This window comes from Vespula vulgaris, chromosome 10 (assembly GCF_905475345.1).
Source record: "Vespula vulgaris chromosome 10, iyVesVulg1.1, whole genome shotgun sequence".
NCBI lineage: Eukaryota > Metazoa > Arthropoda > Insecta > Hymenoptera > Vespidae > Vespula > Vespula vulgaris.
Window position 1 is genome coordinate 8,470,332 of NC_066595.1, and position 19,284 is coordinate 8,489,615.

General features: G+C 30.8%; 1 protein-coding gene across 1 annotated transcript; it reads right to left on the minus strand.

Annotated features, from left to right (window-relative positions):
* Positions 1-95: 95 nt before the first annotated feature.
* Positions 96-1,763, minus strand: LOC127067274 (gametocyte-specific factor 1-like). Its single transcript, XM_051002029.1, has 4 exons — positions 1,433-1,763; positions 1,241-1,367; positions 1,000-1,138; positions 96-832 (listed from the first exon to the last, which is right to left on the minus strand). Exons 1-4 carry the CDS (start codon positions 1,535-1,537, stop codon positions 628-630), a joined length of 576 nt encoding a protein of 191 aa, XP_050857986.1. The 5' UTR covers positions 1,538-1,763; the 3' UTR covers positions 96-627.
* Between the last annotated feature and the right edge of the window lie 17,521 nt (positions 1,764-19,284).

Here is a 19,284-nt window from a genome sequence, read left to right on the forward strand (position 1 = left end):
TTAAGTGAATATTTAATACCATGTATAATAATAATGTTATAATTAAATATTTTTATATGATTTTCCCAGTGCACAAAAATGTATAACAAAATTCATTTATGTTGTAACTATTTTTATTTTCTTTTATAAAAATATAAAGATATAAGTATAATACTTACATATAAACAATATATGTAATTTCAATGTTATAAATGGGTTTCATTAATGTTAAATTTAATGAAAAAAAGATTATATAAAAATGAAATAACGATTACAAAAAAAAGAAATAACTGATATAGAATATTTTTGTTTTTATATATTTTCTGTTTATGTAGCATATATATACAGTAGAGCCTCCATTATCCAAATACTCTAATATCCAAATATTTTATTATCTAAAAATTTTGTTATCTGAACAGTTTTGACCGGTTATTTTGGCTCTTTGAATGTTGAAACAAGGTCAATTATGTTGATTTCTATTTGAATAAAGTTCAATATAAGAAAAAAGCTTTTGTTCTATTACTTAAAAATTCTCTTATCCAATAATTTTTGTCTTTCTATTAATATGGATATTCTATAATATGGATAATATAGAGACTCTATTATATATATCTTTTATATATTTCCAGGTACTTTAAAATAGAATTTTCAATGTAAAATCTTTCCTCTTCCTAGCCCAATTTTCTGTATTAAATAATTTTTATTTGTGCTGATTTTGCCTCTTCCCATTCCCATAGAACTTGTTATTGATTCCATATCTTCAACATTTGCTTCCTCGTCTACATCAATTAACATAACTTCTGAAAATCCACGTGGACGTCTCAAATCCTTATAATCTTCTGTGTTATATTTTCTATTATTTGAAGCATATATATATTATATTTCATGTGTACATAGAATAGAATAAGCTTGTTATACAATATTAATAATCTATTTTCAATATATAAATTATACATATTATTGTAGCAAATATTTTATATATATATATATATATATATATATATATATACATAAAATTACCTTTTATCAAAATGAAGATTTCTTTTTATATGAGATATCGAATTAAATTCAAGTTCTGTGTCCCAACTTTCGTTACAATCAATTAAGCTTGTTATATCACATTGCAACTTATTCTTTAACAATGCACGATTTCCAGTTCCTTGATGTATAAAACATGACAGTTGAAATAATTTTCAATTAATTTTTACTAAGAAATAAGAATAAGTTAATATATAAAAAAATAATTTTGTGAGATATTTACGTTGATATAATTCAGGATCAATCAATTTCCGCATTGGACATGTAATAATGTGTTCCATCATTTCATGTTTAAATAAACGATGTGTCGCGTTATACGGACAGATCACTTTATAATCATTAGGATAATTCTACCAGAAATAAAAGAAAGTAGTATAAAAATTATAAAATTTTATTTACTTTTGAGTGTTTTTACCTTTTCGCACTTGACGATATGCCTTTGAATACGTGATCTAGCAATTCGATGGTTTTCATTATAAGGACACGTTACAGTGGTATCAATATACAGCGGTTCGTACATGTTTATTGATCTTTTACGTATTCACTATTTAACAATTAATAATTAATTTTCATGAAAAATTAGCACACATTACTTGCGTTTTTAAATATACATTTAGATCGAATATAAAACAATGTTTGAAACAGACATTTAAAGGTGCGTATTCACTTCTTGCATATTCTCATATCTTATTACCGTTGCGTTTTACCATCGTATTATTGTGAACGGGCAAAGGACAAGTCGTATTCTCCGTTTTTGTACGGATACGCACGCAATAATGATATGCACGATGATACGAACAAAGTATACAAGTGAATATGCACCTTAAGTCTTTTCACCACTTTTCACTAGAAGTGTGTATGACTTCAGTGATAGGTATGGACAAAATATGAACTATAAGCCTAATAAGTGAATATTATCTCCATTATACGTCTATTGTATCGATGTATAAATTTATATAGTTATATTTTTCTCATGTGTAATCTAACAATCGGGTTAGTGTAAAAAAATTTTTTGTACGTATCACCATGGAATGCATATCAAATTGATATATATTGTAACAAAAGCAATATCATGTACTTAAAGGCCATGTCTCATTACGTGGAGGTTGCTGCTTATGGAAACTTATGGGTTAATAGTAACTCTACTCTTTTATATTATTATTATTATTATTTATAAAAATCAAAGCAACATCAAAGTAAAATTTTAGTTTCGAGATAATTTCTATTTCGCGAGAGTTTTAATCTTGAAACTATTAGTAGATATTTAAAGCCTGATAGTGAGATAGTAATAATCATTAATTTCATTCACCATTATTAAGTGAATAATAATGGTTTATATGTGTAATGATTTATGCAATGAATTCTCATGGTCATAATTTTTGTTTGTTTTTGGTGACCTCATGTTATTTGACAGATAGGGATTTTTTTTATACGAGATTATCTTTTGAGATTTTAAAAAATCTTATTCTTTTTTGCAAAAATCGTCAAAAAATAAGCAGTTTTAAGGGTAATTTTTACACAAATAAAAGCTCGATTCTTTAATTTATACGTGCCGACAGCGTGAGGTTCGTATAATGAATCGAAGAGAAGGGATAAGATTCATTTAACTTGTTTTTAGTTCATTTTTTCCCTTTTCGTCGCTGAAGTGGTATTGTATAATTCTTTTTATAAATTGAAAATTTTTATTTATTTAAGTATTTAATTACACTTTTTTAATTATTTTTATCGATTAGTTTACCATAATTTTATAATTTTCTTTATCAGAAATCAATAATAAAGTTTCAGTGACTCAATTTTATACTTATTATTTTTTGATTAAAAAATTTCATTTTTTAATTGTAATAATGTATCTTATAGTTTTTCTCATTCTATTCTTATATGTATCCTAATCTGCTCATAAATATAGTTTTGTGTATTAAGGCGATTTCGATCAATCGTAAAACATGCCAGTATTTTTCTTTATTATAAACATTTGTTTATATTTTAAAATACAAGAAAAAGATTGCATTTTAGTTCAAGTATTATTGTTTGGGTACTTATCTCGTATTCTCCTTAAAAGATTATAATTTGATGAAAGAATTGGATACCAGAGAATTCATTGGAAATTAAGCGAATTCAGTTTAAAATTTTTTTTTAAGATTATGTTAATTTGTGATTTAAAGAATAGATTACTTTACTATGTAAATAAATTTTTAACCGACAAATTTTTATTATTACAAATGTTTAATAACAAAAATATTTAAACTATTTATGAAATATTATAAATAACTATTTATGTGAATATACAATGGGAATATATTTATTTAATGGTTTATAAATTTTAAGATTGAAATATTATTTATTTATTATTTTATTTTGTAATTACTTTCATATACTTATTTTTTTATATAATTTCATTGTAAATTTTTTGTTTATATGTTCATGTTGTACAAATACGCGTGACGACAAATCTGCATGTAGAGAAGATCTACATTTATTTGAATTAGTAAGTAAGAAAATATTTATTTAATTTTATGCTATAGATTGATAAAACTTTTAATAGCTTTCCAGCTTATAGATTTTATATGAAATACTACTTTTTAATTATAAATAGAAATTAATAAATTAATTCTTGTATTTAGTCGCATGATGCAAGGTGATTGCAAGCACATTCAAAGTATCCTTTCACTTTGACGCTCGTGACATTTCACTTTTGACATCACGTTTCACTAGAAGCGTGTGTGATTTCAATGACAGGTATGGATAAAAAATATTTACAAACGCAAATGAGGAACATTGTTCCCACGATGAGTCTGTCGAATCGGTGTGTAAGTTTGATTAGTTATATCTCTCTCATATGTATATAACAAAGTTTGTTTCGTGCAGGTTAAAGTAAGTAATGTTAGTAGGCCGTGAACTCACGTTTTTCAGTCTCTCATATGTATATTCTTTTTGAGTGACCGTCTTGCAGTGATCTGTATTAAATACTATGTTGATATGTTTCACAACAAATACATAAACAATAATAAATATAATTGACACATATAATAATGTGCATAAATAATGTGTATAAATAATGTATATAATAATTAGTATATAAATATGTGATAAAAAACAAGATTTTGTCGAATGTTTTGTCAAAAATAATTAGTGAAGACTTATTGTGTGTGTGTGTATTCTTGTTATATCATTATATTATATATTATTATTATAGCAATAGTATTAATAATAATAATATAAAGTGGATTACTCTTACAGAGAAAAGCATATAAAAATAATATTGGGAGTTATACCACGTAGATAATATTGAAACGAACTTGTCTTTTAATTATTATTAAAATAATGTATAATATATAAGTATATATTCACTAATTATTATTTTTGAAGAAATAATCGATAAAGGTATATTCTTTATATACATTTGTCATCGAACTAAATTGTTTCGTTGCTTTGTTCTATTTAGAACAGATTACTACGAAGCATAATCATTAGTGGAGAAAAGAAAAGTAAAAGATTGGATAGTAGCAGTTTTGCTAAATTGTCAAATAAGGAAAAAAAAGGAATAAATTAGTTGATTATTTTCATTTATATCGATATAATAAAGAAAAAAATCATCGGAATCATTTAGTCTTGAATCTACGATTTTTGAATTACGAATCTAAATGCTTGCCAATATGCTACAATGCTTATAGAATCTTTATGTTTCTAATATGTAAAATATAAAAGGGACTACACATTTTTCCAAAATTTAATAATGTTTTTTTAAATTTTAAAATATAGATCCATTAAGCCTTTTATTGGAAATGTATTTCTTTATTTTTGCCATAGAATCACTTGTCCAAAACTCATTAAAGTGAAGGAATGAGTAACCGCAGCTTCTCGTGCGAGCATTGTGAATCATATTTCTTTGCGTTTGGAATAGTTTAGAAAATCTGAGTATGTTATTTACGTACACAAATAAACAGGCAATCGCTACTTCACGGAAATAAAACATACATCGTTTAAAAGTGTACATGAAAATTAGTAATGAGGGTACGAGCTTCTTTTCTTTTGTCGCAAATTTCGAGGGGCGTCACAGTATAAAATTTTTTCTTCACGAAAAATGTTAAAAACAGTACTTATATTAATAATGAGCATAGGAATAATTCTTGACTAATTTTGATGAAGAAGATCTTATTTTAAAGGTGAAGGTTTAATCTAGGACCCTACTTATTAAATTTTTAAAAAAGCTTTTTATTTATGCACGTACTATTCTCGAAAAATACCATTTTTTAACATGATTTTTTTTTTTCACGAAAAATAAAGCTTTTACAAAAATTCAAGAAAATAAGGCCATAGATTAAACTTTTCTCTTTAAAATGAGACCTTGTTTATCTAAGTCGGTCAAAAATTACGCCTGTTTTCATTGTTGGCGCAAACCATTATAAAACCAGGGATGATAAACAGCCTTAAGGTTTTGTAGTTGTACCTTCGTATAATATATCGTACTTGTTGAATTTGCAACTTGCTTGGTGTTGTCATCCGAGTCGAGGCATGTCTTTTCGTTTAATGGACAGATATTTTCAGATTTTAAGTGAATTTGATTGTTTTACATTTTCACGGATACGTAATAGCCGCGTAGCATGATCCTAACGAAAGCTTGTACTATTGTACTAGTTTGATCACTATGCTGAGTGTCTTTACAGGTTTTATCGATGTGACCATGTCGCTAACAGTGAGATTTCGTATATAAGTATTATTTTTCTTTAAGCTATATAAATACACATTGAGTGTACTAAGAAGAAGTTTTCTGTAGAGTTCAGTAATTGATGGCGCAACTGGTGCATTAATCTATAATAAAAAGATATTCTCAGAATTTAATATATACCATCGAAGTGTGCATCTCACAATGGAAGACGATCTATCTATATTCGGTTTTGTAAGGTTTTCACCATGTTATGTATTGCCGATTATAATAGTTGGACGTAGATCATCTCATTGGTTAGTTGCATGTTTAATATCTTGCAATCCGCCACATCCAAGAAAGACGTTGAGTAAAACATCACCGCTTTCTTGCCTTAACTCTTTCCAGCGTGATGTTAATTACCGACGGAAGTTTTCCCTGTTCTATTAATTCTCATACACCGATATTAATGGGCGTTCCAGTCATTATTATGAAACTATGCATTATCATTTGATCTCGTGATTCTACTACGTGTTTGTCTATATGTATTATAAGTTCTATGCTTTGTATTTCGTTTCGCTTATATCTGCTTTCGATTTCATTTTCAATTTCGTTTTCGAGATTATTTTTTTTCCACGTGTATTCGTTCGAACGAAGGGTTCTTATCTCGCGCATCTGCTTATTTCTCTTTTGTTCGTCGCTCGAATTCGTATCGGCTAACAGAAATATTTGTTTATAAGCTATTTATGTTTTTTTTACTGACCTCATAGATGATCATATTCGAAGAGTTTTAGACGTCAGTGTATCAATCTTGACTTTAGATTTTTTACTGAATTTAACCATACTAATAGTTTATAGTTCGTAATCAAATTTAATTGATTTCTGTATAGATACGAGCGGAAATAATTAACAGCATAGATGATAGCAAACAATTCTTTTTCGATAGTAGAATAGTATTGTTCTGTGTGATTTAATGATCTGTAAGTATACGCGATAATTCCAATACTCTTTTTCAATGTCGCTTTAGTTTATTTTTTCTATGAGGTAGTTCCAGGCAATTATAGTAACGACAAATGATTGAGTGCAGTCTGGATACTATAAGAGTGGTTTCTGATATAATGGATTTATTAAGTGGCTAAAAGCTGTTTCTTGTACTTCTACTCATTGAAACGGTATGTTCTTTTCCAAGTGGTTTGATGATTGAAAAATTAGGTATGAAATGTCTATAGTATTTGGCGATACTTAAAAATTGTTTTATGTTCTTGACCGATTGAGACTGGAAATTCCTTTATTTATTTTATTTTATCTAAATCGGATTTCATCATTGCCGCGCTAATGAAGTGATCCAAATATGCCACTTCTTTCTTGAGACAGATACATTTATATCGAATTATAACTTTAGGCTGCTGATTTAAGTCTATTAGATTATTTTCGGAATTTTATGACGTGCTCTTTTAATGAATAATGAATAATGATGTTTAAATAGATGAGAAGTTTGATTCCTTGTAATCCAGACAATATTGAATTCATTAACTTCTGGAATCTGGAAATTGTATTTTTCAGTTCAAACGGTGTCCAAATGAATGAATTTATAATGATCAGAGTGTAAAGAAAGCGGTCTTTGGCGCGTTTTTCTTGCTTATAACAATCTGTTCGAAGCCAGATGCAAGTATTAAAATATGTATCGAATGTATTAAAATATTTGATCTAGTATCTTCATGATGTTCGGGAGAGGATAATTATTTTTAACTCTTTTCTCGTTCAGTATCCGATCAGATTATGAATCTCCATCTCTTATTACCGTTCGAAACTGCTTTCTTTGGGATGGTTTAAAGAGCGGAGTTATACGGTAATACGAACGATTAAATGACGTTATTATCTAATAGATCGCCTATCTGCTTGTTAATTTTATCTTTGTGTATTGGAGGAAAGTAATACTGTCGATAACGGGTTTTGAATCAACTGTTTCGATGTTGACTGATGATATTTGTATGCGTAAGCTTGACGTTTGGCAAATAGAATAAATCTAGTGATCTTTTGATGCTGTCTCTTTTTCTTTTTTAGAGTGTCTTTTCAAAAAGAGATTCTGATATTCTAGAGATCGCCATACAGGGATGACTATGAAGGAAGGTAAAAGAGCGATTTTTGGATTTAGAAAAAGATGTGAAATTAAGATAGTGACAGATATAGACTTTTCTTTCTCTGATCCATCCGTGTGAATTGAAAATATCTATTACGATTCGGATGCTATTTCCTCATATCCTAGGGTTGATGAAAAATACGTGTCGATTGTTTCAAATTTTTCGAGCTCGATTGTTGGAATGTATATATTGACTTCGTGATCGTTCATATTATATATACGATAATATAAGCATATAAGATAAGCTTTGGTCTTCGAATTTGATATTAAGGCTTCATTGGCATATGTTTTGGTGCCGAAATTTATTAATGGTAACTCATTTTATTTTCACGATTAAAAACATTAATATGGAAGATGCCGCTTGTTCTTCCAGGAATTTTTACTTTTTTAAGCTTAATGAAAAACTTCGATATGCCATGCCATTCTGCCTTTTTTTTAAATAAAATTAATCTTAATTGTGTCTTTAAAGAAGTCGGATCCGAAAATGCCAGCTTGAGGAATAGGGAAGGAATTAGGTATGAGATGGAATTCTACAGAATGACCGAAGATAATAGTACAAGAACTCTATGTCGTGATCGCCTTGTCAGTTATTTCGTTTAATTTTATTCTATCCTGGAGAGTTTCTTCGCAGAATACATAGTTGCCAGCTTTGTCTATTTTTAATATATTGGATTCTGTGTCAACCAAAAAATTCTTGTCTTTATCTTTTTATTATCTTTTTATCTCTTTATTATCTTTCGAGCAGATTGTTACTAATGATACTCCTGATTTGTGTATTAATTTGATAGTGCAAACATTGAACATTATTGTCATGATCGGACGCTTCTATATTTGTTCCTCTGGAGTCGCGGAAGGAGTATTCTCTGGTTCCTCGGAAGAAGTATCGCGTTTCTCGATGATCTCGTTTGCTATTTTCTTTTTTACACTCGCCTATTATGTGTCTGTTGCATTTGCAATACAAACGGATTTTAGAACGATCGAAGGTACTATTTGTTTTATTTTCCCATGAAGGGGCAGGATTAAGAGTTCTAGGAGAAAAATCGTTCTTGTACGGTCGTTCCTTGTTTCGAGCTTGCTGGTCGCGTTTCGCTCTGACACTCGTATCTCGTGTGACTTAATTTGTCGTAGTGAGCAACTTATAGCAGATGGTCCTGGCTTAATTATTTTAATTATTCGGTTCCGATAGTTCATCTAGGATCTATTGTGGAAATCCGGCGATTGTCTGCCTCAAAAGTTTAATTATACATAATCACGAAAATTTACTTGTACGAATAAAAATGTTCGCATATATATATATATATATATATATATATATATATATGTATTGTTACAAACCGGAATAGAAGACCGTTTCTAGGTAAATAACAACAAGATGTATCTCTCTTCTGAAGGAGCTTGAGCTGAGAGGACGTGTTTCGTGGACGTTTTTAATTGTTCCTAAATCTTTTTAAAGAGTCCATTAACCTGAATAGTACACAGAAATTGTTTTTGTTAATAAAGTTCTTTTTAATTTAACGAATGGTCGTGCACGTAACAATTTTGAAGACTCAGCCGGGATCTAAGGAAAAAATCCGTTTTGTTCGGTTTTTCTTCACTTCTTATTTATTTGAGACTTCATCGATGTTTTCGAGGAGAGGACAGGGAAGTGGATGAGCAGAAAGAGAGAGGAAACAATAGATACAGATGCTCACGCTTCTTATTTAAGAGCTCCGGAAGGAATTCGGAGAACAGCGAAAGAAACTCGAGGAGGAGAAGAGATACAAGAAATGAACGGATGGAGGCTCGTCCCAACATTTTTCAAGAAGAAATAAATCGGATAAATAGTAGTGATCCGGCTAGAGGGATTTTTTAATTGTGACAAACGAATTGAATTTAGCGCAGAGAGATATAGGGAATCGAGAGGAACCAAATCGTACGTTAAGTGTTAGGTTGAATGCAGGTCAAAATGAGGATGAGGGAAATATTGCGGGACATTCAGTGATTGGATTAAGTTATTTGATAAAACCGGATAATTATGATGGGAAGAAACTGTTTAGGGAGTTTCTTGCGCACTTCGAGTTTGTTGCGAAGGCTAATAATTGGAATGAATCTGCAAAGACGGTGGCTCTCGCGTTGTGTTTATGGGGAAGGGCGCGATCAGTTTTGGAGTTAGTTAAGGATTTGTTCAAATTGTCATTTTTAGAATTAAAGGCAGTTAGAGATGTGTTTTTAGGAAAATCTCTGCATAGAGGGAAATTATACTGAGTTTAGTAATAAGAGGCAGAGGAAAGAAGAGGATTTGACTGCATTGGTTGCAGACTTGAATAGACTTTCGCGACTTTCGTATCTAGAATATACAGCAGAGGTGCAGGAAAATATTGCTTGCATACAGTTCATTAATGCAGTAAGGAATCTTTTCTTGCGCTAAACATTATAATTAGAGGTAGTGAAATCCCTGAAGAAAGCTGTGATAGTAGCTATTGAAGTTGAAAATAGAGAAAAATAATGCGATATATTTCTTAGAAAACTAAGTCGCGTCTAGTAGGAAAGTACAGTTAGGGCAGTATTCCGGAACGGGAGACATATGTCGGGAAGGAGAAACGTTGGGGTAAATTTTTGCAAAAATCGTCGAGATTAGAATGGAAATGATAAAAGAAGGCATTTGGCATATGTTTTGGTGCCGAAATTTATTAATGGTAATAATAAACATTCGAGAATGTTAGACGTTTGGGGAAAGGGATATTACCGGACGCATTGTCCAAGAATATTACAAAAAGAAAAGTAGAAATGGTCGAATTGGGGAGTCAAGTTCGATTGAGAATAGGAGAGCTCAACATCATTGTCAGGAAATTAAAGTAAGATGCCTTGAAGGAGAAAATAGTTCTATTATTTTCCATGGAAGAGTAAATGTTAAGTGCACTTTTCTCGTAGATACAGAAGCGAATGTTTCCCTAGTAAGTCCAAACTTTGTTGATCGTACCTTAAAAAGCGGTTTGTTATTAGAAATGAGGTTGTGCTATCTAAATGGGAAAGTTTTGTTGGCTGAAGAAAAGATGGAATCGTTGGTGGAGTAATTTCCGAAAGAATATTTTTAGTGATAACGAATATTTCGAATGATTGCACATTAAGGTGCGATTTTTTATCAAAGACAGGAATAGATAAGTAATTTTGGAAAGTTGTTTTGGGAAATTCAGGTTCGGTAGCGAGGATTTCAGAAGAGCTGTCAAATAAATTGAATATTATTCTTCAGGAAAATTTTGGAAATCGAGAGCGAGAATTCGCAGCAACAGATTGGAAGGAAATTTTGGCAAGAGGATCATCGTTGGAAATATACCGGACCCGTTGGGACTCTCTCTTTATTGAAAGAAACTTTCTATATAAGATAGAAGCATTCGAATATGAAGTCACATACTGTTCAAATTGTTGTTCTTTAGACGTGAGTGGAGGATATCTTAAGGAAAGCGCATGATAATCCTGCAAAAAGATACTTTGGTGCATAGAATCTTTGAAACGACTCGAAAAAGATATTATTGGGTTAATTGTAAGCAGGGAAATTGGTACAGAACATGTTCAATTTATGTCACTAGGAAAGACCTAATAGAACAAGGGAAGAATAACATGCAAATTTATAACTTGAGAATTGTTTTTTGAATAAATGCAGATAGATATCATAGGTCTTTTTCCAAAATCTTTACGGGAAAACAGATTTCTTTTAGTTTTAGTAGATTGTTTCAGTAAGTAGATGAAAACGTTTCTATTAAGGAATTTTATGGTAAAAACGATAGCTGAAACTTTGTCAAGCAGATTGTCTCTAGATAAGGGGTACCGTTGGAGTTGCATATTGATCAAAGTAATAATTTTGATTTCCAGATTATTTAAGGAAATTTTAGGATTTTTAGGGATCCGGAAAACTCGGATTATGGCGTTGCATCCGCAGTCAGATGGATAAATGGTATGTCACATAGGACGATTATTAATTTGGCGAAATTTATTAGTCAAGATCAAAACGATTGGAATCAGTGAGTCTCATTATGTTTGCTGATCTATAGATTTGTAACATACGAGATGACTGGATTGTTTCTAGTGGAAATGTTAGTTGGAAGGGATCTAAGAATACCCTTGGATCTTTTTCGGGGTTGTTCGTCTGATTGGAAGGAAAAGGAAGTGCCTTATGTATATATGTGGGTTGAGCTTTAGAGAGAAATTAAATGAAATTCATGGTTTCCTGAGAGAGCGGATAGAAATTAAATCCTGCAGAATGAAGGCTTGGTATGATCGAGGAGTAAATAAGAAAAATTTAGAGAAGGCCAAAAGATCTGATTATTTTATCCACAACATAGGGAAGGAAAAGCATTGAAGCTTGCAAGTAATTAGGAAGGATCGTATAAAATTTTGAAGAAAATCAAGGATGTAGTATTTTGTATAGGAAAATCTTCGAAAAGAAGGAATAAGATCGTCTATACGGATAATTTTATACCGTTTTTAGAAAGATTAAATAGTAAAAAGATCAATTAATGATAGGAAAATTTTAAATTGAGTGAATAATTAACGCTTTTGAACGAATGATTTAAATATAGCATAAAGGTAGGATGTGTGAATGTGGGCCTGCTACTCTTATTTTCTGGCATGAGTAGATAGGTTTCATGATAAGAGGCGCAAGGAGGGAGTAATCACAAACGGAGATTTGTGTATTTGTCAGGTGCACTTGTCTCACATTTGCGAATCTATACGACGAAAGAAGTACTTGTTGATGGAATTCGAAAAAAATTCAGGTGCTTCCAAGCAAATTTATTAGTTCCAGGCAAGCTCCGGCAAATTCGACTAAATTCAAGTTTTTCCGGATCATATTATGCATTTTCGCGTGTATCCGACGTAATTTAAAAATTACGGACAGGTCGAACTTAATTTAGCCGAAATTCGGGTATTTCCATGCAAATTTATTAATTCCGGATAAGTTCGGATATATTCGGCTAAATTCGGGTATTTCCAAGGTAATTTATTAATTGTGGACAAGTTAGAGTAAATTCAGGCTAAGTTTGGGTATTTCCGGGTGATTTTATGCATTTTCGGATCTTTCCGATCTACTTTAAATATTTCGGAGAGATCCGGCTAAATTCGGCTAAATTCGCAACCCAGACGCAATTCAGACATATCTCATTGTTATCTGTCAAAATCGCTAACTGCCTAGAAACGAACTTCTAGTTCGGTGTTTATTCCAAATTTTTATAAGCCGGCTCATAATACTGCCCTCCCTCTCCGTAATTGTCGTTCCGACAACTGAAGTCTACACCAAGCTGGCTTCTCCCAACTTTTCCTTCTCCAAAATCTATGACTCGAGAGTACTTGTCGACAGTACTTCTTCCGATTTTTCGTCAGATCCCTCATGCTTCGAAGTTTCGGTCCAACTGCGAGAACTCCATGAATGAGAGCAAGACCTATCTCTTGACTCTCCCTTTAGAAGGAGAGGGAGGGAGGCTTCTTCCTCTAGACGCTTTTTCATCGTAAGCTGCAATATCGTAGCATGGAGAAGCTATAGACTATTATAGATTTATCTCATCCGATGATCGACTTGGCATTTGCAAATCTGCTCCTCCGAGAGGAAAAATCATGGTCAAAAAACCTTCGAGAAATCAGCAGTACTTAGCGTATCTCTCTCTCGCTTCTTTTCCTTCCTCTTTTATTCTCTCTTTTATGTGGATAAAACTTTTCCTTTTTTCGTGCTTTCCTCTCAATTGGTTCAGAATCCGTTTCTTCTCCGAAATGTTTTCTAGATGAAAACTTTTTTAAAAAGAATTTTTCTAAAAACATTTTCTTAGCTAACGAATTTTTTTCCCTTTCTCGAATATTAAAATGAAACATTTAGCTCATAACTCTCAGTCGAATGTTTGCATCCTCAGAATATCCTATCTCGCTCATTTACGAAACAGTCATCTAACATATATTTGACCAGACACGTATTGCTGGATTGGACTGCCCCGTGAGGATGCAAGCGTTACCATTTTCCTTCTCCACGGACATTTCAAGGATAGATTTCCCGAACTTCTCCGGAATTAATAAATTTAAGTGGAAGTATTCGAATTTTGACCGAATTGAACAAGATCTGTCCGAAAATTTTAAATTAGATGGGATACACCCAAAAATAAATAAGACCACTCAGAAACACAAATTTATCCGAACTTGTCCGGAATTAATAAAATTGTATCAAAGCAACCAAATTTGGGTCGAAATGAGTCGTACTTGTTCGAAATTATTAGATTAGACTGAGTATACTCGAAAATGCATAAAACCACATAGAACTACACGAACTTAATCGAATTTATCCGAATTTGTCCGGAATTAATAAATTTGTGTGATAGCTCCCAAATTTTTGCTGAATTGAGCCGGACTTGTTGAAAATTGTGAACTTAGTTCGGATACAGTCGAAAATGTTTAAAATCATCTGGAAACACTCGAACTTAGTCCAATTTATCCGAACTTTTTCGGATTTATTAAATGTGCATTGAAAAGTCGGAATTTTTGCTATCTTCAATCGGACCTGTTTGAAATTTCTGTATTAGATAGGGTAAACGCGAAAATGTATAGAAACACCTGGAAATTTTTCCGGAACTAATAAATTTGCATGAAAGCACCTGAATTATGGCAGAATGGCTCCGGACATGTCTGAAATTTAAATCAGTTTGGGTATTTCCAAAAATGCATAAAACCACCCGGAAACACCCGACGTAGCCGAATTTATATGAACTTGTCTGGAATTGATAAATATGCCTGGAATCACCCGAGTTTAACCGAATCTAGTTGGACCTGTCCGTAATTTTTTAATTAGTTCTGGTAGTATAAAAACCAACCGGAAACCAAGTCGCTATATTTCTAGACCAAGTAATACAATGATAATGGTGGAAGGCAAAGTGTGTTTTTGAATTTATGTGAGTTAGACGGTCAATGTAGTTTTTCAACATTCTACATTCGCCGTTTAAGCACTCTTTAGACATGTCTGGTTTATTCCTATTTTCTTTCCATATTTTCCTGGGGCACATTATATTTCATCAAGACACTTGCCGAAAATTTGACTCGACCTTTCAATTAAAGAAATTATTGCCTCTATGCTTAGTCACATTTTTCATACATTTTATGAAAAGGATGACTTCTAAACCAATATGTGTGTGTATGAGTGTGCACAGACAGAACATGTATCACACACACGCACGCATACACGCACGCACGCACGGAAAATACTAGAAAAATAAAACTTCAAAATCCAATTTATCATAACATGCTTCCTAAAAGAATACTTATTGACTAAGCTTTTATACTTGTGCAGATTTCTTTCCAAAATCTTTGTAAGCACTTGGATTCTTTCGGGTTCCTTCGTAATCGTTCATAAATAGCACATTACTCAACGCAAGCATTTTTATAATATATCTTGTGAGTATACATATTAGTTTATGATCTTAGCATATTAGTTAATGTTGATTAAAATTTTATTGCTAAAAAATAAGCATATATTAATAATCTAAATATATTATTACGTTAAATTATGGTCAAAAAATAATAATTTCTCTTTAAATTATCTAGTATTTAGTAAACATATCAGGAAGTTGGATATTATATATGAACACGTTTACACACAAACACAAATATAGATCTTATTTAATTGGTAGAGCGTTCGTTCGAAAGCGAAAGATCTTCCGGGGCCGAGCTCCGGTCGAGGAAAAAACCAACCAAAGCTTTTTTTAAAGTTTCCTTATCAGCATATTTATCTTACTATCATTCTCGGATGAAACGGAGCGATCCATGTAAAATTCCTCTCTTTCCTCTTCCTCACAAATATCATCATTTCCACTATTCTTTCCTGACATTGTATATTCTCTTCTGTGATAAAGAATAATCAATCACGCCTTGGGAATGAAAAATCATAATTAAATAAGAAGTTCGCTTTTTAACTTCTACAATATTTGTTACGAAATGAAAATTTGTAATATTTCAACATTTAACATAATACGTAAATATATATTTTATTCTTTTTATATATATATATATATATATATATATATATATATATATATAAAATATATGTATAAATGCAAAGCGTCTGTTTTGTATGATCGGTTATAATAAAAATTCCATTGAACGGACTTTGAGCAGTATTTTTTCATTGTTGAGTTATTTTTCTAAATGGTTTTCGTGTAATATTTTTTGTGTTGAGTAACATAGGTGATAAATAATTCTGATTAAAACGCAAAACAAAATACGGCAACGGCAGGCTCTAATATATATCGATATGGTCGAACAAACTTATTCGACAAACAGTATTAGAAAACACATTTTCATTCTTCACACTGTACATTTCATTGTATGTATTCAATAAACATTAAACTTTACTGACATATACTTTATAAGTATATGTAATGTCTTGATATCTACTAATACGATTTATTACATATATATGCTTTACAGTTATTGTATTTTTATTACGTAAAATTATGTACACTTTATAATTTTGATTCAATACAGCTGGTTCTACGTATTCACAATTTGGGATTCATTTTCGGCTATAGCGAAGTATTAATAAGTCGGAAAATCAAATTACAAAAAAAAATAATTTTACATGAACGAGCATCTGAACATTACTCGAAATCGGACTGAATTATACAAACATTTTCAGCACACTTACATTTTGCAGTTTCCTTGTTTTCAAATATCTTATACTCCGACGAACAAAATAACAAGCAAACAAAGCCTAATATTAAATATATTGACATTTCCTTGAATATTCTCCCAATTATTTTTTCAAATGATCAAAAACTAAAATAAGTATATGTAGAAAATAAAAAATATATTTTCTATTGAAAAATTTTCTAATTGTTTTATATAAAAAAAGCGATCTTCTTTTTTTGACGGGAAGCTAAATACTTTCTTACAATCAGACATCGATGCTTATTTGTTGGCTCTATACTCGCCATGTCACAGAGTACCTACTCATGGGCATTTCGATATTATTTGTTAATGTCTCATCCAAGGGATCATGCATTACCGCTCTTGGTTCGCAACTGTCTCCTATATCTAGAAGGCATTCCACTATTCGATACCTGTGGATGTATCTAATAGCAATTAGGAGCTCTACTTACAGAATTCAATATCAATTTGAATTCGACAGATTATTTCCTCGAATATTTTCCTTCCGTATAAGAAATATCATCAATACAAGAAAGAATATGTTGTATAACAACAGCAACGGATATTACAAGTAGACATATAACTGCAGGAAAAATAATTTACTAGGCAATAGTGCAAAAATGTAAATCAGATCCCAATCTCACGCTGCAAGTATTGAAATAAATATAAACAATAATTGAAAATAAAAATTATAAATCATAGTGGGATAGAAGCATATACAGAAACAAACGAATGCATAACAAAACAAACATTACTCTATAAAAAAAGGGGCAACAAGTCATTTATATTATAGATATATCAATACTAAGCGATAGAAAAATATTAACAAAGTACGGTGAAAAAGTAAAAAATATGGTCATCAGAAAAAATAAGCATGCAAAGAAATAATAATAGTATTATTCATTACCTAAGCACCTGGAATCAATCCACTTTCGTTTATAAAGCATCAAGATAAGCTCAACAATCCAATATATAATACAATTCAAAATGCAATAATTTTAGACCATGTGAAATAGTTCGGAAATTCTTAAATCAATAATACATAGACTTTTTCTTCGTCTTTCACTTCTTCAGCCATTTATTACAGTTAATACTCCCACAATTTAAATAACCTAAGTTTTCTGTCGGAGCGAAAAGATCAACTAAACAAAATTTCATTTGGATTTAAACAAAGATACTAGGAGTATTATTTTTTAAAATTGAATATGATTAAACTTTTATATTAATAATTAATTATTCAATATATTATTTAATAATTATCAATGAATTCTTCCTATAGGATAATTTCATCAATACCCATTTTAAAAATGAGGTACCCATGGCTTCTTGCTTTAATAGAAAGATATGAAACATATTTTTACTGCTGTTAATGATAATAGATATTTGCGTTAATATACTTACTAGTTTAGTTTTATTACCTGCTAGACCTATATTTTTCGAAATATTCACTAATGTCATATATTTGACACTTACAAATACTACAAAGATTGACTTTAGAGTGTATTAAAAATGTTCATTTCACGAACTTTCAAATTCGTTCGATTATATTTTGATGATACTTTTGCTTTCCTTTGTAAAAGAGAAAATTATTGTACGATGATTATACTGTCTTTCGGATAGATTATAAATGAATAGTATTATTATATTGTTTCCAATTTTTAAATAATTATATGAGAAACAATACTCTGCGTTTATTTTCTAAACATTTTGCACTTAAAATACTGTTTCTTTCAATTGTAAATGTATTGAGAACAATATGAAAAGTGTGTTCGTTCCTGTTTATAATATTATTTTGCGAAATACTTATTCTATTATAATACAATGTCTCGTTACATACGATACATTATGCTATGAAAATTAGCATCTGTATGACCTAAGCCTTCATTTGCGTTTCACGGGATCTCTGAACGAATAACACAGGTCAAAAGCGGAATCTCTATTCGGTCTACCAGATTCATAAGCTAGTTCGTATGCATTAATAAATGACATCCCGTTTGATTGCGTGTACGTTTGATGCATCATATATTATACATTCTATTGCCTCTCTAGAAGAATAATAATGTTTTTGTCGAAAGGTCCGTATACATTAAACTGCATTTGTTATTTTTAAATGAAAGCAAACTTTTTTGCTTTGGTTGCTTTGATATAATCATTCGCAATGTTGTAACGTAAGTGTGCTATTTGTTTAATATGCTCTTTTCTTTTCGACTCACCTAGGTAAATATGATGGCCCGAGAAGATGGCTTGTGACCATCATTCGTTTGGCTGCGTGGTAAAGTTCAATTCATTTTGCGATTGGCTGCTGGGTCATAAAAATGAATTCATCAACGATCTACCTTTTACGATATTTGACTTGTGTTCCCTGAATAAGTCAAATGACTTCTGTTTTTTTCACTATATATATCATTTCACTAATTTATTTTTATGAGAATATAGAGATGTTGTAAGACTAGAAAGTGATATGTAAGCGTGGAGAGCGAATTCAACGTGTTCTACCAGCATCTTTCTTCGTAACTCGAAGGTTTGCGAAAATGAAAAGCGGAGAGGTGGGAGAAGTATCCTGACTAATTATCGGTTTTGTTGTGGAAGCAGGAGTAGTGGGATTTAGGATTTAGACTATGTTATGTGCGATTAGACAGGATGAAGTCTTATCATAATTTTAATGATAGTGGTGATGATGATAAGGAAAATATGGATGATAAGGAATACAATGATAATAATAATATTATATAATAATAATAATAGAAATTTAGTAATCATATAACAATTTAATAATCATATGATAATAACAATAATAATAATTGTGTGCGAGTTTTAATGAAACATAACAAAG

What these genes read in the sequence shown, in the direction of transcription:
- LOC127067274 (XM_051002029.1), bottom strand. Translation starts at nt 1,537, where the DNA reads ATGTACGAACCGCTGTATATTGATACCACTGTAACGTGTCCTTATAAT. An exon ending in ATATCGTCAAGTGCGAAAAG is followed by an intron (nt 1,368 to 1,432) that starts GTAAAAACACTC and finishes TATTTCTGGTAG; the next exon opens with AATTATCCTAATGATTATAA. An exon ending in TGATCCTGAATTATATCAAC is followed by an intron (nt 1,139 to 1,240) that starts GTAAATATCTCA and finishes TTATACATCAAG; the next exon opens with GAACTGGAAATCGTGCATTG.